At 44.3% G+C, this 23,170-nt stretch overlaps 1 protein-coding gene and 1 non-coding gene across 7 annotated transcripts in view; one reads left to right on the top strand and one right to left on the bottom strand.

The window, feature by feature from the left end:
- Window positions 1-1,504: 1,504 nt before the first annotated feature.
- Window positions 1,505-23,170, top strand: part of Syncrip (synaptotagmin binding cytoplasmic RNA interacting protein) — a 38,523-nt gene continuing 16,857 nt past the window's right edge. For 4 of the 6 annotated variants that reach the window (XR_011369343.1, XM_070010499.1, XM_070010500.1 and 1 more), the window contains exons 1-6: window positions 1,505-1,837; window positions 3,242-3,401; window positions 4,080-4,198; window positions 4,312-4,419; window positions 7,575-7,688; window positions 7,785-7,961. Coding sequence is in view for 4 of the 6 variants with exons in the window: in XM_070010499.1 (XP_069866600.1) it covers window positions 3,254-3,401; window positions 4,080-4,198; window positions 4,312-4,419; window positions 7,575-7,688; window positions 7,785-7,961 (666 nt within the window). In the remaining 2 variants the exon portion in view is untranslated. The remainder of the gene's footprint in view (window positions 1,838-3,241; window positions 3,402-4,079; window positions 4,199-4,311; window positions 4,420-7,574; window positions 7,689-7,784; window positions 7,962-23,170) is intronic. The other 2 variants (XR_011369345.1, XM_070010501.1) reach the window with 1 other exon arrangement.
- On the bottom strand, window positions 18,185-18,309 carry LOC138819599 (small nucleolar RNA SNORA9). Its single transcript, XR_011369516.1, has one exon. It is a non-coding gene; the product is annotated as a small nucleolar RNA SNORA9 (small nucleolar RNA).

Below are 23,170 nucleotides of genomic sequence, written 5' to 3' on the forward strand. Positions count from 1 at the left end.
ATTCCTCTACGTTTATCTTGCATTATGCACTCTGATTGCTATGTCATCCACGACCGCTGGAATGTGAACTAGCCAAATACCATAGGAGGTATGTTTGACAGTAAGCGATTGGGGAAGTGGAGATACAAGATCCTTCTTGACTGGGTTGGTTAGACAGGAACTTTTCCTCTAAGCACAGATCTGTTATCACATCAAAGAGCTAATTTGGGGTCACTAGTCAGCATTTCAATCAAGTCGTTATTTTCCTTACAAGCTGCACTGGATAAAATCAGTATGCACGTCCTGTCTTCCTCGTACCTTGTAAACCGTTACAAAGGGAATGTCACTTCACACAAGATTTAGTTGCCAAGATCCATGTGTGTGTGTTTTACATTCATTTTCTCACAATTGTCCTAAGCGCTCAGCCTTGTGCTGCTTTAAGTTGCTTCAAACTATTCCAGGAGGAGCCCTCCACGGCTTAAAAGGCCAGGGACAGAAACGGAATATTGCACAACCCTTCACCCAGCGGATCTGCTTCCAAATCTGGCCTTCCCGTCCTCCCCGGGCGCGGGCAGCTCCGGGCTGCACCGGGCGGCCCGGCCGCCGCTTCCAGCGCAGAGGGGGTTTCCTCGCTCGAGTCCGCCCCCCTCCCTCCCTCCCTCCCGCCCGCTCCGCTCCCGGTTCGCGGGAAGGCCGAGGCGCGCCGGACCCGGGATGCCCCCACTCTCCCGCGGGGCGAGCCTGGGGCTCCCCGGGCGACTCCCGCACTCACGTTGTGCCACTCGGTGGACCTCGGCTCCGCGGGTCTCCGCGAGCTCCCCTCCCCCGCGGCCCCATTGTCTGCCTCGCCCCGCCCCGGGGGACACGTGCGCCCGCAGCTTCCCGAGCTGGGGGAGCGCGGGGTGGCAGCGGCGTGGACTCCGCCGGGAGCCACAGCGCGGCGGGGGCGGCGCCGGCCCGCACCGACCGGTGGGTGCCCTCCGGGAAGCCGGGGCCGCGCTGGGGACCCGGGGTCCCGCACGGAACGGGACGGGTGGGGCGGGGCGGAACTCGGAGCTGGACGGCATGCGTGTGGGGCTGAGGAGAGGTAGGGTGGGGCGGGGTGGGGAGAAGTCTCGTCTCCTGACAAAGGAGAACGAGTGGGACACGCCGAGCAGGCTGGCCCGCCCCACCAGCCAGGGAGCCGGAGAGGAGTGTCGGGGGAAGGGGCGGGCCTTTCATTCACTTGCGGCCCCTCGGCCGCCGCCGGAGCGGAAGGGCGGGGTCTCGCGCCCCCTCCCGGGAAGAGGGGGGCGGGGCCTGGGGGCGGAGCCTTGGGCGCGCGTCCCAAGGCGTAGGCTACGTCGTCACGTCAGCGCGGGAGAGAGAAAGAGAGGAGCCGACTCGGCAGGGACTGGGGGACGGGTCGAGAGAGCTAGCGAGGGTGGGAGTGAGCGAGAGTGAGAGCGAAGAGGGGAAAGGCGGCCACTCGTGCCTGAGCGGCCGCGGAGGGCAGGGGGAGTGGTGGGGGAAAGGAGAAGGGCGGGGGAAGAAGAAAGGCCGACTGGAGAAGGCGGACGGCGGCTGGCGGTGGTGGTAGGGGGAGAAGGAGGAGCTGGCGGAGGGCAGGGGCTGAGTGAGTGAGAGAAGCGGACGCGCGAGGGAGGGGAGGGAAGGGGGGGGTCACGCGGGGGCGCGCGCGCACCGGGAGCGCGCTCGGAGGCGAGTGGAACTGGATCGGGTTTGCTGCCAGCGGCGTGAGCTTCGGCCGCCATTTTACAACAGCTCCACTCGCGCCGGACACAGGGAGCAGCGAGCACGCGTTTCCCGCAACCCGATCCCCTCGGACAGGATTCCTCCGCCGCAGCCCAACGGGGAGGTAACGACCGCCGGGAGCTGGGTCTGGGAGGGGAGCTCGGTGACATTGTGGAGTGAGCCGGAGGGGGAGGGAGGGCGCCGCGGGGAGAAACCGGCTTTTCTGGAAAATGGATTCCAGAGGGGGAAGCGAGCACGTTGGCTGGGGCTTGCCGGGGAGTAGGCCGCGGCTCGCGCCGCCACTTCCCCCTCTCCATGTGCCGCCGCTGTTGGGGCTTTGTCTGCGGCGCTCCGGGAGGAGGTGCCTCGGCGGCCCCCGTGGCCCGCGCGGACCGCGGGCGGCGGCAGAGTGGGTGCTGTCGTGGCCGCCGTCGCGGCGCGGGAGTGGGCGGAGAGGCGCCGGTGCCGTCCCGCGAGCCGCGCGGCGGGCCAGGGCGGTGCTAGGGTCCCGCGGGCTCCGGGCTGTCGGCGGAACGCCCTCACGCCGCGGCGCGGGCTGACGGGTCCACCCCGCGCCGCAGTCCTCCCCGCACTGAGGGGGCGCGGGGTGTGGAGGGTGTGCGCCGCGGGGCGCGCGTCGAGGCCGGCCGGCCGGGCCGGGCCCCGGGGGTCGCGGGCGCTTGCAGAGCGCCCGGGGCAGAGCGCCATGTGTCACGGCGGCGGAGACGGCGGCGCCGAGGGGCGGGGAGAGCCCGTAGCCTGGGCGCCGCCGCGGCCTCGGTCTCGGTGTGGAGGGGCGAGGTTGCGCGGCTGGCAGCTTTCTGGGGGGCTCGGAGCGCGGCGGTGGGTTTGATGCCGGGGGCCGGTGACGGCCGTCGCGGTCCGGGACTCGGTGGGTTTCCGTGGAAGGAAGTTGTAGGACATTTGAAGGCGCAGAGCACGTGTTTCTCATGGGCTCCTGGCGGCCGCCGCGGTGAGGCTGCCGCTCCGGGTGCGGAGCCGAGGGCGGGCTTTGGGGTGTGGGGTGAAGGGTGGAGAAATTGGGTGGTGGGAAGGTGGCTTGTGTGAGCGCTTTGTTCTTCGCTGGCTGTTGTTACGGATCTATAAGCGGCAGGCGGCAAAAGCGCGCACTTTTGAAGGATTTACCTTGGAGAGGAACGAGCCCAGCTTTGCTTTTCTTCCCCATAAACCTTCCTTCTCCGTTCGGGAACAGCTGTTGGTGGCACGCTGGCTTGTCCCCCGTGCTGATTGGGCTTCATTTGTAAGGTGGTTTTTCCTAGGGAGTGTTAGCAGGTGAGTCAGGGGTGGTGTTCAGGAAGAATAGAGTGAATTGGTATTTCTGTGCCCCAGGCTCCAAATCTGGCTTGTCAGACGACAGTGGAGTTTAAAGTAGTAAGGTTTCTTTCAAGGGAGGTGCAGCGCTGGTTGATGCGGTTAAGTGGTAGAGAAAGTCAAGATTGGGGCTCTCATATTGTTCTCTATTCTGTTTGAAGATCCTAGTTTAATTTTGCTTATTGCGTTTGAACAGATCTCTGGAAACATGGCTACAGAACATGTTAATGGAAATGGTACTGAAGAGCCCATGGATACTACTTCTGCAGTTATCCATTCAGAAAATTTTCAGACATTGCTTGATGCTGGTTTACCACAGAAAGTTGCTGAAAAACTAGATGAAATTTACGTTGCAGGTAAGAACTAACACTTGCAAAATTACGTTATGAAATTTTTCTATTGGATTTCTGGCTTTGAGCTAAAATAGCAACTTTTTGTGGTTTCCAATAAGTGTGGGAACTGGAGCTTTGCCTTGTTCTGATAGTTGGTTAATTGAGGTTTGAACTGGAGATTATGCTGTGTAGAGGGAGGGAAGCTGGGAGGGGTAGGCCCTCCCTAGGGGAAGAAGGCTGGCTGTCCTGCTGAACAAGTATGTGATAGTACCAACAGCTGCTAAATGTTGTGAGCAGACCATGTGACTTTTTTTTTTCGGTATTTTTGTGGTAGGATTCTTGTTAAATAACTTGGTGACTGTGGACTTGTTCTGTTGTGTTTTTTGGAGTGGTGATTCTATTGGACTTGGAATTAAGTAGAGGTTCAGTTGTCATGCTTTGTACTTCGTTGGTTGACTCTAGGATTTGTGTGTATGTGTGTGTGTGTGTGTGTGTGTGTATTGCAATGACAGGATGTAAAATAAATTGTGTGGTTGAGAGGTCTCATTTAGTTCAGAATGGCTAGAGTATGTTTCATTATGTAGATATAAAGGGAGTAGAATTGTCACACTTGGGTTTGTATTGGGCCGTACAGGTCTTTTCTAAAATAAAAATCCAAAAGTGTTAGAAGTTGATAACTAATTAAGTTTTTCTCTTCTGCAGGGCTAGTTGCACATAGTGATTTAGATGAAAGAGCTATTGAAGCTTTAAAAGAGTTCAATGAAGACGGCGCATTGGCAGTTCTTCAACAGTTTAAAGACAGTGATCTCTCTCATGTTCAGGTAATGTAAATTTAATGTCAGTGTAGAAAAAAAATTCAGTAGTTTTGGTATGTTCATTACATTTTGTTAGGTGCATACATAATTATTAATTATGAATGGAATTTTTTTTCCAGAACAAAAGTGCCTTTTTATGTGGAGTCATGAAGACTTACAGGCAGAGAGAAAAACAGGGGACCAAAGTAGCGGACTCTAGTAAAGGACCAGATGAGGCAAAAATTAAGGTATGTCTTTGTAAACTTTTAATTTTAAAGTCATTGAAACTGTCTTCTAGTTATTCTTTGAGTGTGACATGGATGTGTGCATATTTTCAAGATGATTACTATTTCTTCAAATGTATCTTGCCATTTTAAAATAACTTGTTTTCAAAATAACTCACTGTTCTTGTTACCCAGCTACTTACTGAAACAGATCCATCATATGTCTAGATGCTTTTTGAAAGGGTACAAGTTTAAGTTACTGTCAAACTAAATCTGTTTACCTAATAGCTGGTAGAGAGTATACATTTAGTAGTTGGATAATTTTCTTAGGAGACTTAGACCTCAGTAAATTTAGAATTTTAAGGCTTTCTGTCATTTTATGGCATATAAAGGTCATTTCTTTAAGAAAATTAAACTGTGAGTGTGGGAATAGGCTAGGTGTGAAAGGTTTTTTTGGCGGGGAGTGTTGATTGGTTTTGATGTCACATGGAAAATTAAATGATCACTAATTCAAAGATTAAGAGTCATTCAGCTGAGAGTTTAAGAAAATTGGTTAAGGTATAGGTTATGTGGTGTTGGTGATATGGGAAGAGGACCTTAGAATGTGGAGATGATTGGAATGTGGAATTAGCTCTTAACTTGAATCTTGACTTTGAGCCTTTCTTAGATCTAGCTGTGAATTTAGTGTCAGTATAGTATCATCTATTAGACTATAGAGTTAGTCAACATTTTTCTGAAAAAATTCGTGTAACTTTGGTTCTGTCTTTGGAAAATGAATTAGCTTTAATGAAACAAATTAAGCCTAGAAGACAAGATGTTTATAGGATGTTTGAAGAGAAAATTGCTTTTTCTGTCTGTAGATTGGCAAGAGATGTTAGTTGGGTCATTATAAAGATTAAAGCAAAGGGCTGGGAAAGTGGCTCAGTGGTAGAGCGCTTGCCTTGCATGCATGAGGCCCTGGGTTCGATTCCTCAGCACCACATAAGCAGGGAAAAAAAGGCCAGAAGTGGCGCTGTGGCTCAAGTGGTAGAGCACTGGCCTTGAGCTGAAGAACTAAGGGCCAATGCCCAGGCCCAGAGTTCGGGCCCCACGACTGGATCTCTCCCCCTCCCCCCCCCCCAAAAAAAGCATCTCTTATAGCATGAGGATTACATATGACAGAAAAGGAAAAATAAACATTTGATAGTTTAGTATATGACAGTGATCAGGTTCAAGTTTTACTGTTATTCAGTGTCCCACCATTATGTAGTCATTTAGGTGTAATATAAAAAAGAGCTACTTAGAATATGTGTGTGTACCTTTTGTGTACCTTTTGGTTAGAAAGTAAGGGTTTTTTTTCTTACAAATTAAGATAATTTCATAAATTAATGACCCCTCATCCCTTTTTGTGGTGCCTAAGCATCAAACCTGGGGATCTTGTTCATGTTGGGCTAGTATATGAGTACTTCCTTGGGTTGTACCAGTGAACTGTATTCCCAACCCCAGAAATACTGTATTTAATGTAGAAGACATTAACATCATTTTCATTTTTAGACACTGAGGCAATCACAGGTTATTTGTCATGAGGTTGGTGTAGCATTTTTATTTCTGAATCACTATTAATTAGTAGGATGCTTTTGTTATTTAAAAAACTGGATTTGTGTCAGGTGCTGGTGGCTTATGCGTGTAATCAGCTACTCAGAAGGCTGAGATCTGAGGATCACAGTTCAAAGCCAGCCCAGGCAGGAAAGTCAATGAGACTCCCAACTAGCCACCAGAAAACTGGAAGTGGAGCTATGGCTCAAAGTGATAGAGAATTAGCCTTAAGCAGAAAAGCTTAGGGACAGTGCCCAAGCCCTGAGTTCAGGCCCTATACCCAATCAAAAAAAAAAAAAAAAAGTGAGAAAGAAGAGGGGAAATGATTGTTTTCTGGTTGAGTGAGATGGTGAATGGAGAAAAAAAATTGTGGGCATTTTTTTCCCTTGCTGCTTAATGGGTTCTTGTACTTTCACCTATATATAACAAAGGATAAGTGAAACTCCTAGACTTTTGACTAAAATGAAGTGGGAATTTTAGCAATTTACTTTAAGAGAGATAAGGAGCAGAAATTAACATTGTTGCAATTCCACAAAGTTTTCAGTCATTTTGGCTTTTTTTCCCTGAAGAATCCTTGATGTCCTCTGAAGCATAGTACTTTAATACCAGATAATAAGGAATTCCTTTTCCTGTAACTCCCAAGTTTGTAGATTTGGTTTAGGCAGTATATCTTTGGAGGTTGGCCAAATACTTACAAAGTCATTATGTTATGAGTAGGATTTAGAGATTTATTGGGCAAGAAATCTAGTTGGGAAACACCAAATGAAAGGAGGTTCTTTAGGATTTTTTTTTTGACCAGGATCTTAACTATGTTGTTTAAGATCAGGATATTGTTTATGTAGTCAAAGGTAGCCCTGTAGTTCTGCATCAGCCTCCTGAGTGCTAAGATTACAGTTGCTTATTAGCAGATAGATACATATTATATTGAAAGATATTGGTGGATTGATAGTAATTTTCATTGCCCAATAATTTTTTTTTTTTTTTTTTTTTTTGGGTCCGGTCATGGGGCCTGAACTCTGGGCCTGGGCGCTGTCCCTCAGCTCTTCAGCTCAAGGCTAGCGCTCTACCACTTGAGCCACAGCGCCACCTCCGGCTTTTTTCTTTTTGCTTATGTGGTGCTAAGGAATCGAACCCAGGGCCTCAGGCATGCAAGGCAAGCACTCTACCACTGAGCCATCTTCCCAGCCCCTGCCCAATAATTTTTTGTGTGTTGGTCCTGGAGCTTGAACTCAGGGCCTGGGTGCTGTCCTGGGTGCTCAAGGTACCACTAGAGCCATCATTCCACTTCTGGGCTCTTTTTGAATTGGAGTACAGAGTCATGGACTTTCCTGCTGGTGCTGGCTTGGAACTGTGAACCTCAGATCTCAGCCTCCTCAGTAGCATGAGCTACTTATAATTTGTGTAGAATCCTAAAATTTTGATAATGAGAATATAACAAGCACACATTAGAAGGGGAATTTTATGATCCCAGAAAAAAAATGTGTAGGGAGGATAATGTTGCAATGTAATAAGAAAAATTTGAACAAGGTTGACTTTAATTGCTAATTATATGTGTGTGGTCTAGTGAACTTAAACACATTAATGACATTTTTGGACTTTTCAAGGCACTGTTGGAAAGAACAGGCTACACACTTGATGTGACCACTGGACAGAGGAAGTATGGGGGACCACCTCCAGATTCCGTTTATTCAGGTCAGCAGCCTTCTGTTGGCACTGAGGTAAAGAAACTAAAACCTTTTACCTTTTGTAGTAAAAGCCAGCTACCTGTTGTCCTAAACAATCTCCATGGTTTTTACTTTATGTTTAATTCACAGATATTTGTGGGGAAGATTCCAAGAGATCTATTTGAAGATGAGCTTGTTCCATTGTTTGAAAAAGCTGGACCTATATGGGATCTTCGTCTAATGATGGACCCACTCACTGGTCTCAATAGAGGTTATGCGTTTGTCACATTTTGTACAAAAGAAGCAGCGCAGGAGGCTGTAAAACTGGTAAGTTTCTTTTATTTAAACTTTCACCAAGGTTTTCTTCCCATACCTTAAGAGTTCATGAAACTTTTTTTATTCCCTCTTTGTTCCTATCCTGGGCCTTGAACTCTAGGTCTTTCTGCTGTCCAAGAGCCATGCTCAAAGCAAATGTTATACCACTTTAGCCACTGCTCCACTTAGGCTTTTTGGGGAACCTAGCTGGCAATGAATCCTCAGATCTCAGCTAACTGAGTTGAGTGGCTGGGATTGAAGGCATGTGCCACCAGCTCTTAGCCAAGGAAGTGTATCTTAATTCCCTATGTACATATCTTTGCATGGAAAGTCTCATTTAATGATATTTTTGTTTAAATTTATGGGAGTGTGAAAAGGCTTATGAAAATAACTGATGGAGTGCCCATAGTTTTTGTTGTTTTGTGCTGGTCCTGGAGCTTGAACTCAGGCCCTGGCAACTGTCCCTGAGCCTTTTTTTCAAGGTTAACACTACCATTTGAGCCAACAGCTCCACTTAGGGCTTTTTTGGGGGAAGGGAAGGGTTAATTGGAGACAAGATTCTCATGGACTTTCTGCCCTGGTGGGGCCAGGAACCACAATCCTTTTATCTTAGCTATCCTGAGTATGCAGGATTACAAGTATGAGCTACCAGTATCCAGCTTATGTTTTCATTATCAACACCCAGGTATTCTAATTTCTGGCTTTTGTTTTTGTTTTAATTTTTTTAAAAGGACTCAAGGATTCACACTTGCCGTATAATCTATTATTTAGTTCAGGCCCTCAATATTTTTTTTCTTGAGTTATTTTTTGGAGTGTCTTATATTTTGCCTGTGGCTATCCTTGTATTAAAATATGTAGCCTTAGGGGCTGGGAAGGTGGCTCAGTGGTAATGCGTTTGTCTTGCATGCATGAGGCCCTGGGTTCAATTCCCCAGCACCACATAAGCAAAAAGAAAAAAAGCCAGAAGTGGCGCTGTGGCTCAACTGGTAGAGTGCTAGCCTTGAGCTGAAGTGCTGAGGGACAGCGCCCAGGCTCAGAGTTCAGGCCCCATGACTGGACCCCCCCCCAAAAAAAAAAAAAAAAATCTAGCCTAGTAGCCAGAACCACTGCACCTGACTTGGTTCCAGATGGGGGAAGAGGTTTACCTAGACTGGTCTCAAACTAAGATCCTTTTGAGATCTCCCATTGGTTGGGATTACAGGCATGAACTGCTGTGCCTAACTAGTTTTACCTATGTTGTGGGTCATTCTGAGCAACAAAGGTTGAGAATGTAGCTGAGTGGTGTGATATTTCCCTACTTTTTTTGGGGGGGGGGTCCGGTCGTGGGGCCTGAACAATGGGCCTGGGCACTGTCCCTCAGCTCTTCAGCTCAAGGCTAGCACTCTACCACTTGAGCCACAGTGCCACTTCCGGCCTTTTTTTCCCCCGCTTATGTGGTGCTGAGGAATCGAACCCAGGGCCTCATGCATGCAAGGCAAGCGCTCTACCACTGAGCCACCTTCCTAGCCCAATATTTCCGTACCTTTGTATAGGGCTTCATTTCCACTATCCACAAAGAAACTTGTAATTCTAAGTACACTTAAAATCTTTGGACTGACTTCATCAGAATTTTTCTCTTGCCATTATATTTGCAGTATGAGTGAGTGTCACCAAAAATCACTTGGGACCAGCCACACAGTGACACTTACATGCCATCCTAGCTATTCAGGAGTCCCAGGTACGGAGGATCATGGTTCAAGACTGTCTTGGGTAGAAAAGTACTCCAGCCGGGCGCCGGTGGCACATGCCTAGCTACTCAGGTGGCTGAGATCTGAGGATCACAATTCAAAGCTAGCCTGACTAGGAAAGTCTGTGAAACTCTTGTCTCCCATAAACCACCAGAAAACCAGAAGTGGTGCTTGGTTCAAGTGGTAGAGTGCTTGCCTTGAGCTGAAGAAGAGCTCAGGGAAAGTGCCCAGGTCCAGAGTTCAAGCCCCACGATGGACAAAAAAAAGTACTCCATATTCCGTCTACAAAAGAAGTAGCCAGCAAAAATATCAGCTAGAGGTGTGGCTCAAGTATAAGCCAAGAAAATAGACTTGGAGTTTAAAATCCAGTTCTGAATGAGCACTGGTGGCTCACTACTGTAATAGTAGTTAGCTACTCAGGAGGCTGAGATCTGAGGATCATGGTTCATAGCCAGCCTGGGCAGGAAAGTCTATGGACACTTATCTCTAATAAACTCCTCAAAAAACTGGAAGTGGTGTTGTGGCTTGAGTGGTAGAGCATTAGCCTTGAGCACGGAGAGGCTTAGACAGATTGGAGACCCTGATTTTCAAGCCCCAGGACTGGCAAAAAAGAACAACAAAACTCCCCAGTACTGTCCCCCTCATTATAAAAACAAATGTGGAGCCGGTGCTAGTGGCTCACGCCTGTAATCCTAGCTACTCAGAAGGCTGAGATCTGAGAATCACAGTTGAAAGCCAGCCAGGGCAGAAAAGTCTATGAGACTTATCTCCAATAAACCACTAGCAAACCGGAAGTGGCACTCTAGCTCAAGTGGTAGAGCACTCGCCTTGAGCTGAAGAGAGCTGAGGGATAGTGCCCAAGCCCAGAGTTCAGGCCCCATGACCAACTCTCCCCCCCCCCCCAAAAAAAAAAAAAGTGGGACTAGAAGTATTTTCACATTTTGGATTTGAGGTTTATATATAGGAGTTAGGGTTGAGTATCTATAATCCAGAGTTGGAATCCTTCAAAGTCTAAAATAAAACTTCTTATATGAGTGTTCAGATTTGGGGTGCTCAACCTGTATTGCCCTTGAAGGCAAATGCTAAGGAGAAAAGTAAACTGCCATTCTGTATTTCCCAAATCATCCACTGAGATCTGTCTGTCTGTCTGTGTATTTAATAGAACATGCAGGGTTAGCATCAGAAAAATCTACTTGAAAGAGTAAATGCCTTTAAAGAGCATTCAGGAATTTAGGTACTTTCAGGATCTTGGCTGGCTTTTTCCTCAAAATGCTTCCTATTTCAGAAGGGATATAGCTGTGTAGAGAGTGATTAATTAGTTGGATAACATTTGAGCAGTCTATAAACTTTTTTTTTTTGGTTGGTTATGGGGCTTGAACTCTGGGCTTGGGTACTGTCCCTGCGCTCTTCAGCTCAAGGCAAGCGCTCTACCGCTTGAGCCACAGCGCCACTTCCAGTTTTCTAGTGGTTTATTGGAGATAAGAATCTCACAGGCTTTCCTACCTGGGCTGGCTTTGAACTATGATTCTCAGATCTCAGCCTCCTGAGTGACTAGGATTATAGGCATGAGCCACCGGCGCCCGACTTCTCAGTCAAAACTTTAATATTCAGCTGGATACAGTAGCTCACACCTATAATCTTAGCTATATAGGAGGCTGAGATCTAAGGATCATGGTTTGAAAACAACTGGGGAAGGAAAGTCTATGAGACTCTTATTTCCAATTAATCACCAAAAAGCTGTAAGTGGAGCTGTGGCTCAAGTGGTAGAGTATTAGAACAGAGCCCAGGTCTTGAGTTTAAGCATCCTTTTACAGACACCAAAAGGGGGGAATAAAAAATTGAAACCAGGTATTGGTAGCTCCCACCTGGTTTTACAGTACTAAATACTCTGGAAGTTGAGATCAGAGGATCCTGGTGTGTGAAACTCGCCAGGGCAGGGAAGTCCATAGACTCTTAGCTCCAGTTAACCAAGGCCTTAAGTCAATGCAGTACTGGCACAAAAATTACGAGTCAGATGTAATGAAGGATTTGAATTCTAGAAAGACATACTTGGTAATCATTTGTTTAAATATATATACATATCTATAGAAAAAGATAGATATGTAGGTAGGAATAAAAAGTTGCAGTTTTCTGTGTTTCTTTTTGGTTGGTCATGGGGCTTGAATCCAGTCTGTCTTGGGTACGGTCTCTGAGCTCTTCAGCGCTCTACCATTTCAGTTTTTTTGTTTTTTGTTTTTGAACAACCAGCAAACAGCTGTTTGTTTTTTTTTTTTTTTGCAGGTCCTGGGGCTTGAACTCTAGGTCTGTCCTTGAGCTTCTTTCTGTTCAAAGCTAGCACTCTACCACTTGAGCCACAATTCCACTTCTCTTTTTTTTTTTTTTTTGTCGGTCCTGGAGTTTGAACTGGGCTTGGGCACTGTCCCTCAGCTCTTCAGCTCAAGGCTAGCGTTCTTAGCACTTGAGTCACAGTTTTCTGAATGGTTTATTGGAGATAGGAGTCTCATGGCTTTTTCTGCCCGGGCTGGCTTTGAACCGCAATCCTCAGATCTCAGCCTCCTGAGTAGCTAGAACTACAGGCATAAGCCACCACTGCCTAGCTTCCCACTTCTATCTTGTTTGAGTAGTTTTAAGTGATAAGAGTCTCACAGATGTTCCTTCGTAGGCTGGCTTTGAGCCATGAGCCTGAGATATCTGCCTCTCCTGAGTAGCTAGGATTACAGGTGTGAGCCACTGGTGCCTAGCTTTCAGACATTAGGAGGCTGGGAAGGTGGCTTAGTGGCAGTGCTTGCCTACCATGCGTGAAGCCCTGGGTTTGATTCCTCAGTACCAAATACACAAAAAAAGTCGAAGTGGTGCTGTGGCTCAAGTGGTAGAGGTCTAGCCTTGAACAAAAGCTCCGGGACAGTGCTCAGGTGCTGAGTTCAAGTCCCATAACTGGCAAAGAAAAGAATCATTAGATTACATTGATATTGTAGTCTTAAGTAATTATTAATATGGTACCAGTGACAATATGTTCTCACTAGATCTAAGAGATTGTAGAAAGCCTTATAGTAAGGAAGAAGACTAAATAGCAATAGCACACTAGTAACAGATTTTGAGTGCCAGTTAATTAGACTATGGCATGTTTTACTTTGAATAGTTGTCTTTGCCTCACAGATTGCAACCCAAAATTATATTACTATTCAGTGTTTATTAATGGTCTCACTAATGTATAAAACCATATTTATGACTTTATTAATATAATTTAACTTCAATACAGAAACTTCCAAAAGATAGCTGTTTACTATTTTGATTGGTTAAGGAACTGTTGTCCTCCACTTTGTTTTTTTTGTTTTGTTTTTTTTTTTTTGGTCCGGTCGTGGGGCCTGAACTCTGGGCCTGGACGCTGTCCCTTAGCTCTTCAGCTCAAGGCTAGCACTCTACCACTTGAGCCACAGCACCACTAATGGTTTTTTTTTCTTTTTTGCTTCTGTGGTGCTGAGGAATTGAACCCACGGCCTCATGCATGCAAGGCAAGAGCTCTACCACTGAGCCACCTTCCCAGCCCTGTCCTCCACTTTCACTAGATTGCTTTCTGGATTTTTCTTTTGTAATTATGTCCTTATATAAAGACTTACATTTATTTATTACCTGATGAATATTAGGCTTTGCATTTTGGTACATTTTAAAATTTTCTTTGATTGTTAATGGTATAAATAATAGTGAAATGAATTAGGCTAATACATTCCCCCCATCTCCCTAAATTCTTTTTATATAAGTAGGATTTGGGAGATTTACTTTAATGCAAATGAAAAGAATGACTTTGGACATGATTGTTTCTTTCCCTTATCAAAGGAGCATACTTTATAAACTCACTATCAGCATTATATCTTAAGATACTATATTTTTAGTTACAACTCTTAAGATTTTGTGCGTGTGTGTGTATACGTATACACATGCGCAAGCTCTTGTGATCATGCTTGGGTCAGTAGAGGGGTTAGAGTTCAGGGCCTGAGTGCTGTCCCCTAGCTTTTTCACTGAAGGTTGATGCTCTCCCAGTTGAGCTACAGTTTTATTTACAGCTGTTTTTTTTGTTTGTTGTTTTGTTTTGTTTTGTTTTTCCTTAAGTGGTTAATTGGAGAGTCTGGAGGACTTTCTGCTCAGTTTGGCTGAGAGCCATCATCCTCAGATCTTAGCCTCTTGAGTAGGATTAGCTACTGGTTCTTGTCTTCAGGATCAAAGTTTTATTTTTATTTTTTGCCAGTCATGGGGCTTGAACTCAGGACCTGGGCACACTGTCCCTGAGCTTTTTTTGTTAAAGGCTAGTGTGCTCTACCACTTGAACCACAGTGCCACATCTGGCTTCTTTTGTTTATGTGGTACTGAGGAATCACACCCAGGACTTCATGCATGCTAGGCAAACACTCTACCACTAAGCCATATTCCCAGCCCTCAAAGATGAATTTTTATACAATTGGAGTGCCATTCATGGTTATGTATAACCGAATGTTTAAAAAAATGCCTTTTTTGCATTATTCATAGGTCAGACAAGGTTTTGAAATACTTTTTAATTTGAGTATCTTGAATATTAGGTAGAGAGGTTAGGTAGTTGGGTATTTTCTTGATATTGATTCAACAATGATTTGTTCTCCTAGATTAAAAACTATTATAGGTTTGCAAATTTCTATGTGGATTACCTATAAAGTGGGTTAATTGATGATAAAAGCTGAAGAAGAAGCATGAAGTTAGAAACAACTGCAGGTTTCTTAGATGACACTGTTTCCAGCCAAACATCTGTCATGTATTCTGGGGAATGAAAAAAATCCATCTCAGCCAGGTATGATGGCATATGCCTGTATTTACTCAAGAGTAAGACAGAAGATCAAAATTTCAAAGCCAGCCTTGAATCCTCAGAAAAATAAAACCATCTCCACATGATAGTAATTTTACTAAGGAAGCAAGGTTTTACTTGTGAACTTGTGAAAAGGTGATTACTGGTTACTACTTGAGTGCTTTTTTTTTTTTTTTGTCTTTTTTGGTACTGGGGATCAAACCCAGGATGTTGCACTTGCTAGGCAAGCGCTTTGCCACTGAGCTACATCCCAGCTCTCTAGGGTATTTTGTAGCATCTGTCACTTATCTCATTGTTACCAGTGTAATCTAGTATAACATTTGTGTTGTTTAAACTACTGAAAAGTGACTATTAAAGCCGGCCACCAGTGCCTCATGCCTGTAATCCTAGCTACTGTGAGGATCACAGTTCAAAGCCAGCCTGGGCAGGAAAGTCCATGAGACTTATCTCCAATAAGCCACCAGAAAACCAGAATTGGTACTGTGGTTGAAGTGGTAAAGCGATAGTCTTCAGTTGAAGGGCTCAGGGACAGCGTCCGTGCCCAGAGTTCAGCCCTAAGACCTAACAAAAACAAAAACTACTAAATAAGTTCCCCCTCCTCCCTTACCCTTCTAGCCTTTTTTTGTCCTTCAGATAAGCAAGCAGTCTGTGGCCATTTCCATCTTGACAACCTTCTCATCTTGTTTTTATGCTTTTTTTTTTTTTGGGTGGTACTGAGGATTGAATTTGGCCTCAAGTTTGTGACAAGTGCTCTTATATGCTTGCTATGCCCCACGTCTGTTTTTTCAATATACTTTGAAAGTAACCTAGTTGTTACTTATTCTCATCAGTCAGATCTTCTAAGGCCTTCTGTAAGTTAGCATCTTGCTGCAGCTCAAATGATAGAGCACTAGCCTTGAGTTGAAGAGCTCAGGGACAGCGCGCAGGCTGAGTTCAAGCCCCACGACTGACCCTAAAAAAATAAAGGCTCGGGCTGGGAAGGTGGCTCAGTGGTAGAGCGCTTGCCTTGCATGCATGAGGCCCTGGGTTTGATTCCTCAGCACCACATAAGCAAAAAAAAAGAAAATTGTACTCATTACCTGACTTAATGCTAACTCCTCTGTAAAATACCTTAATAATAAAAATAAAATAATATATTTAAAAAAAATAAAGGCTGTGCGCTGATGAACTTGAATTTTATTTGACTTCAGAAGTTAAGTAAGTTTCTTATTACAATTAGGAGCTCCCCAACTCCTTACCCCTCTAGTCACTAACCTTTAAAACATTGCCACTAAGAAGTTCCTTCTGCGTGTCCATCTAAAGACTTCCATTTGTTACGCAAACATAGTATTTCTAGATACCTGAAAGGTTTTCTTTGTTGTTGTTAATGGGGCTTGAACTCAGCTGGAGCTCTGTCCCTGAGTTCTTTTTGCTCAAGGCTAGCCCCTCTACCATATTGAACTACAGTGCTACTTTCTGGTTTCTGGTGGTTAATTGGAGATGACTGTTTCATGGACTTTCCTGCCTGGGCTGGCTTTGAACTGTGATCCTCAGATATCAGCCTCCTGAGTAGCTAGGATTTATAGACATGAGCTACTGGCACCTAGTGCTCAAAGGTTTTTCTAATCTTTTTTTTTTTTTTTTTTTGGTGCTTCAATCCTCAGGTTTGAACTGAGTTTTTTTTGTTCAAGGCTAGTGCTCTACTACTTGAGGCAAAGCTCCACTTAGTGATAATTAGATTTTGCTATCTGGGCTGTCTTTGAACCTCAATCCTCAGATCTCAGCTTCCTGAGTAGCTAGGATTATGGGTATGAAACACTGGCACCTAGCTAGGTTTTCTAGTCTTTTGGGGCTTGAACTCTGGGCCTGGGCACTGTCACTTAGCTCTTCAGCTCAAGGCTAGCGCTGTGCCACTTGAGCTACAGTGCCACTTCTGGTTTTCCGGTGCTTTATTGGAGATAAGAATTTCACGGACTTTCTTGTCCCGGCTGGCTTGATCCTCAGATCTCAGCCTCCTGAGTAGCTAGATTTACAGACGTGAGCCACCGGCGCCCGGCTTGGTTTTCTAGTCTTTATTTGCAGTAATATTCTTAATGACTCAGAAGGGTTAAACTAATAGCAGAGAGTACTTTCATCCTTATCTCACTAGCGGATATTGGAAGGTATGTGATCTGTAGATTGTCCAAATAAAGGGCAGGCGTGCGTGTGTGTGTGTGTGTGTGTGTGTGTGTGTGTGTGTGTGTGTGTGTGTGTGTGTGTGTGTATTGGAAGGTATGTGATCTGTAGATTGTCCAAATAAAGGGCAGGCAAGTGTGTGTGTGTGTGTGTGTGTGTGTGTGTGGATATTGGAAGGTATGTGATCTGTAGATTGTCCAAATAAAGGGCAGGCAAGTGTGTGTGTGTGTGTGTGTGTGTGTGTGTGTGTGTGTGTGTGTGTGTGTGTGTGTATTGGAAGGTATGTGATCTGTAGATTGTCCAAATAAAGGGCAGGCAAGTGTGTGTGTGTGTGTGTGTGTGTGTGTGGATATTGGAAGGTATGTGATCTGTAGATTGTCCAAATAAAGGGCAGGCAAGTGTGTGTGTGTGTGTGTGTGTGTGTGTGTGTGTGTGTGTGTGTGTGTGGATATTGGAAGGTATGTGATCTGTAGATTGTCCAAATAAAGGGCAGGCAAGTGTGTGTGTGTGTGTGTGTGTGTGGATATTGGAAGGTATGTGATCTGTAGATTGTCCAAATAAAGGGCAGGCAAGTGTGTGTGTGTGTGTGTGTGTGTGTGTGTGTGTGTGTGTGTGTGTGTGTGTGTGTGTGTGTGTGTGTGTGTGTGTGTGTGTGTGTGGTATATTGTTGACTTTGAACCCAGGGTCAGTGGTGTTGCAATGCTCTACATAATGGAAATGTCTTGGTGAAAATATTAATAGTGCCTGTTACTAACAGCCGAAATAAAGCTTGATGCTAGTAGCTCACACCTGCAGTCCCAGCTACTTAGGAGGCTGAGATCTGATCATTGTGGTTTGAAGCCAACTCTGGCAGGAAACTTTGGGAGATTACTATCTCTAATAAAATATCGAAGCCGGAAGCAAAACTGTAGCTTAAGTTTGTAGAGTGCTAGAGTTGAGCAAAAGAAGCTCATGGATAGTACCCAGGCCCTGTATTTAAGCCCTAGGATTGGCACACAAAAAATTGCAATAAGGGACTGGGAAGGTAGCTCAGTGGTAGAGTGCTTGCTTGCCTTGTATGCGTGAGGCCCCGAGTTCCATTCCTCAGCACCACAAAAGCAGAAAAAGCTAGAAGTGGTGCTATGGCTCAAGTGGTAGAGCACTAGCCATGAGCTGAAGAGCTGAGGGACAGCGCCCAGGCCCAGAGTTTAGGCCCCTTGACCACCCCCCCCCCCAATTTTTTTTTGCAATAAATGGGGATTTCTTTTTTTTGGGGGGGGTGTCCGGTCATGGGGCCTGAACTCTGGGCCTGGGCGCTGTCCCTCAGCTCTTCAGCTCAAGGCTAGCGCTCTACCACTTGAGCCACAGCACCACTTCCGGCTTTTTTCTTTTTGCTTATGTGGTGCTGAGGAATCGAACCCAGGGTCTCAGGCATGCAAGGCAAGCACTCTGCCACTGAGCCAACTTCCCAGCCCTAAATGAGGATTTCTACTTGCACATTGACAGTTAATATTTTATTAACTTTTTTTCTTTTTTGTTTTTTCAATTGTCTGAAATTTCTATAACCTTGCTCTGGATGGAACAGGGCAAAACCGTTTCAAAACTGTTCTGGCAAGCACTATAGGAATGCAGGAGTCACAGCAGACTCAAGCACGCTGGAGGCTTGCAATAACTTTTTTGTAATGTGAAATCTTACTATGTAGCTCATGCTAACCTCATGATTCAGTCTCCGTAGTGCTAGGAGTATAGATATGTGCCACTACTCTGGCTCCTCTCAAATTTAAATTTAGTAAGTACTGGTTATTCATGAAAGTGGTTGTATATGTCACCATAATATGTATACAACCATTTTGATGAATGCAGCTGATAAATAGCAGTTGGGTAAATACTCAATATGCTTGACAAAACGTTCTTGACTAGAGAGGCTAACTGAATTAAAGTGTAAGCATATGGTGAAAAGGATAAAGAAGGCATAGATTGCTTTGGGTTAGGGTTGGTAGAGAAAGGTTTTATGAGAAGATTCCAGCAGCACAGTGAGTCTAGTTGGAAAGTGTTTTGTGGAAACAAGTTGAAGATAATAAAGTTTTAAGTGCCAGAAGTTGGTAGTTTATAATGCTGTTACTGTTGATATTGGTGGGATGTAAATGAAGAATAAAAGATGCTTGGATGAAGAAAACAAAGGCCAAGAGGCAGGTGGTAGTGATAGAAAGAGAAGTTGTTACTAGTGGTATATGCTGTAGCTTTTAAAATTGTAGTGAAGTAAATGAGGATATAATTGGACTACCAGTGAAATGTTTGGTCTGTATGCAGTGATGTTAATAGGGTGTGAAAAGATTTTAGTATTCTAGGCAAGAGTTAACATCCTACAAAGTGGACTCGACGGAAGTCAAATCCTGCATACAGCCAATTTAATAATAAGCTGTGGTGTGAGTTGTCAATATGGTGTAGTTGCCAGATAGACAAGGTACCATAGACTACATGTAATAGAGGTGTATGATATCCAGAGTGAAAAATTAGAAGTATTAGTCTACATCTACATCTACCAATATTGTGTTATTTATATGTGGAACAGTGTTTCAGTCTCTTGGAGGTGCTTTAGTTTGCCTTTATCAGGGAGGCAAGGATGAGTAAAGCATAGAGAACAGCTGAGTATGCTGAACTTTGCATGCAGTGCTTTCATTTGGAAATAGATTTACTAGAAATAGACTTACCCTATAGTTTTTAGGGTAATAATTGTGAGTATAAAGAGCCAGGTGCCAGTGGTTCACACCTGTAATCATAGTTACTCAAAAGGCTGAGATGTGAGGATTGTGGTTCAAGCCAGCTGGGGCAGGAGAGATCATGAGACTCAACCATCAAAAGGTGGAGGTGGAGCTATGGCTCAAGTGGCAGAGAAAAAGCTCAGGGACAGGAAAGTGCCCAAATTCTTTGAGTTTTTCAAGACCCGTAACTGGCACATATACTCAAAAAGTTTTTTGAATATGAAATACTTAATGTGAACAAGCATGTGAGGCTACTGGCTTTGCTGAGATGAGTTAGGACGAGCAACCTCTTCTGCATCCAGTTTCCAAATCTGACATTTCAGGTTTCTAGGTATTTGGTGACTGGTTTCTTCTAAGGGCAGGATACAGTGGCTTAAACTTTAGGAGCCTAGATTAAAGTAATGTTCAGTAGGTATATTCATTCATTCATCCTTTTTGGTATTTTAAAATTCTGAAACTGTTGATTAATGGTTAGAATTCACCTTTATTATTTTGTATTTTTTGTATTTTGTATTTTTTGTATTTTTTGACATTGGGCTTGAAAGGTAGATTTTTTAACTTTGAGAATGCCAGTTTCTTTCTTTTTTGTTTTTTTTGGTCGGTCGTGGGGCTTGCACTCTGGGCTTGGGCGCTGTCCTTGTGCTCTTCAGCTCAAGGCGAGCGCTCTACCACTTGAGCGACAGCACACCCTTCCAGTTTTCTAGTGGTTTATTGGAGATAAGAGTCTCACAGACTTTCCTGCCCTGCCTGGCTTTGAACCTCAATCCTCAGCCACCGGCGCCTGCCTGAGAATGCCAGTTTCTTTTTTTGGATGGGGGGGGGTCCGGTCGTGGGGCCTGAACTCTGGGCCTGGGCGCTGTCCCTCAGCTCAAGGCTAGCCCTCTACCACTTGAGCCACAGCGCCACTTCCAGCTTTTTTCTTTTTGCTTATGTGGTGTTTAGGAATTGAACCCAGGGCCTCAGGCATGCAAGGCAAGCGCTCTACCACTGAGCCACCTTCCTAGCCCCGAGAATGCCAGTTTCTTAAAGGTAATGTTTATTGATCCTAAATTAGAACCACTCTTAAAACAAGGACAGTCTAATCACTAATCAACTAAAAACTGTTTTTTTTAAGGTGGTAGGTTGGAATTAGATTGAGGAAGATTAAGCATTATAGAGTATGTACATACAAAATGCATGTTCAGCCCATAATGGATTACTTCATGTTTGTTTCTAGATTTTCTTTTTGTGTGTGTGTCATTCCTGGGGCTTGAACACAGGGCCTGGGCACTGTCTCTGAGTTTCTTTTTGCTCAAGGCTAGCCACCACTAGCTTCAGTTACTTTTTAATGTACTTAAATTACATTATTTATAAATCATGCAAAATCTTCATGTTACTGTTCAGAGTAACAATGGGTTGGTAAGAAAGAAATTCTTTTTCAATAGATAGTGGAAATAGTCATTGCTTAGGAGTAATATTAATGTTGGTGACAGAATTATTGGCTACATTTCAGAGGGAGTGTCTTCCCTGTATGTCTCTGAATTTGTTCCTTGATGGAATTATAGTCTCAGTTTCCGATTTTCCTTGTTTTTCAATAATGTTTTTGTGGTGTAATCAAGAATTCAAACTTGGTTACAAGGTAGAGGTGTGTGTATGTGTATGTGACCCAAGAATTCAAACTTTTGTTACAAGACAGATGGGGATGGTGCATGTCTGTCTGTCCTGTTCTAGTGCTTGAACTCATGCTTGGACACTATGCCTGAGTTTTTGTGCTCAAGGCTAGTGTTCTACTACCTGAGATGCACCTCTAATTTTAGCTTTTGGTGGTTAGTTCGAGATACGAGTCTCACAGGAAGCTACCCAAGCTGTTATGCAACTGTTCCTCACATCTCAGCCTCCTAAATAGCTAGCCACTGTGCCCAGTTAAGTTAGGTGTTTTCTTGAGTAGCTGTTCCTGTGCTTAGAAAGAACATTTAGAAAATAATTCTGGCCGGGCGCCGGTGGCTCACGCCTGTCTAGCTTACTGAGGAGGCTGAGATAGTAGGATCACGGTTCAAAACCAGCCTGGGCAAGGAAAGTCAGTGAGACTCTTATTTACAATAAACTACTAGAAAACCGGAAGTGGCGCTCTGGCTCAAACGGTAGAACGCTCGCCTTGAGCTGAAGAGCGCAAGGACTGCGCCCAAGCCCCACGACTGACCAAAAAAAAAAAAAAAAGAATTATGAAGGAAAGAAATAGTCATACCAGCTGATCTATTTTCAAGAGTTAGATCAGATGATAAAATTGAAAGCCTTTGGGCTGGGAATGTGGCTTAGTGGTAGATTGCTTGCCTAGCATGTATACAGCCCTGGGTTCTATTCCTTAGTACCATATTAACAGAGAAAACCAGAGGTAGCCCTGTGGCTCAAATGGTAGAATGCTAGCCTTGAGCAAAAGAAGCTCAGGGACAGTGCCCAGGCCCTCAGTTCAAACCCCAGGATTAGCAAAAAAGAAAAGAAAAATTGAAGGCCATTGTTACGTATGGAAAAAATGTACATATTTTAACAATTTTTTTAAACATTAAACTCAGGTGCAATCTGCCCATCTGTAACCCGTTTAACCCTAGTCTCACTATTTTTAGGTAATGTGTTTCTACTTATAAACGATTTTAGGGTTCATGGAGAAAAGTCCTGTAAATAGAATGTGTGTGTGTGTGTGTGTGTGTGTGTGTGTGTGTGTGTGTGTGTGTGTGTGAAATTAAAAGTTCATGACAGGATTTTTCAACCTCTTCAGTACTCATATTTGCAAATAATTATTTGCTGTGGATGGCTATCCCATGTGAATGGTAGGAAGTTTACATGTTTCTCTGTTACAAATGTAGGGGACTAGATTATCAGAGAGCTCAGCCAGTAGAGGTAGGAAGTATAAAGGGGTTCTGCGCTGGTAGTACAGTGTGTGAACTTTGGTTGATGTTGATTGTCTAGAGATGAAAGAATTGACTTGCTGAATATGTTACATGAACATGAGTGTGGTTTTTCTTTCTGCCATTAAACCCATTCTTTAAGTTGTGTGGAAATAGATATTAGTTCTTTAAATTGTATAGCTCCACTTGTATGCTTATGTAAAATAGATTTTTGACATAGTGCTTTGGGAATTGATCAGTAATTACTGCTGCCAGAACATTTTTGGGGTGTTTTTAATTGTATAATCAGTATAATTCACTTTTCCTTGCAACATTAAAGTTTGAGAGGGGGGACCCCTAGGCTTCTAGAAGGGGCTTGAGCTCTTTGACTTTTCTGCTCAAAGCTGGTATTCTACACCTCCACTTTGCATAACTTGGAAACATTTGAACTTTGGTTTGTAAATAATGTGAATAGTAGATTGTCACTGACCAGTTGCATTTTGTTTTTGCTCTCCTTAAAATTATGGGACATGATGCTTGAAAATTACTATTTACTGTAATTTTACATTTGTTTTGGTACTTCAATAGTCAAATCTTTTTGCATGGTTTTATTGAATACTTGATTAAAATACAATAGGGACAAGTATGGGGTAGATAAAATGCTTGTTTTTAGATTTGCTATTTCAAACCAAAAAATATCTTAATGCAACTTGTTACAAAAGGAAGTAGAAATAGTAAAACAGGATTTAGATACTGATTTAAAGGGAGGCAGAAACATTGCTATTCTCAAATCAGTTTCTCTTACATTTGAGTTAGCTGGTTTAAGTATTGTGGAATCATGAAAGGTTTGTTTTTGTTTTGAGACAGTCTTAGGTTAGCTTGGAACTCATGATCTCTACTTCAGCCC

Source organism: Dipodomys merriami, unplaced genomic scaffold, assembly GCF_024711535.1.
Source record: "Dipodomys merriami isolate MVZ:Mamm:240054 unplaced genomic scaffold, mDipMer1.0.p SCAF_8, whole genome shotgun sequence".
NCBI classification, from domain to species: domain Eukaryota; kingdom Metazoa; phylum Chordata; class Mammalia; order Rodentia; family Heteromyidae; genus Dipodomys; species Dipodomys merriami.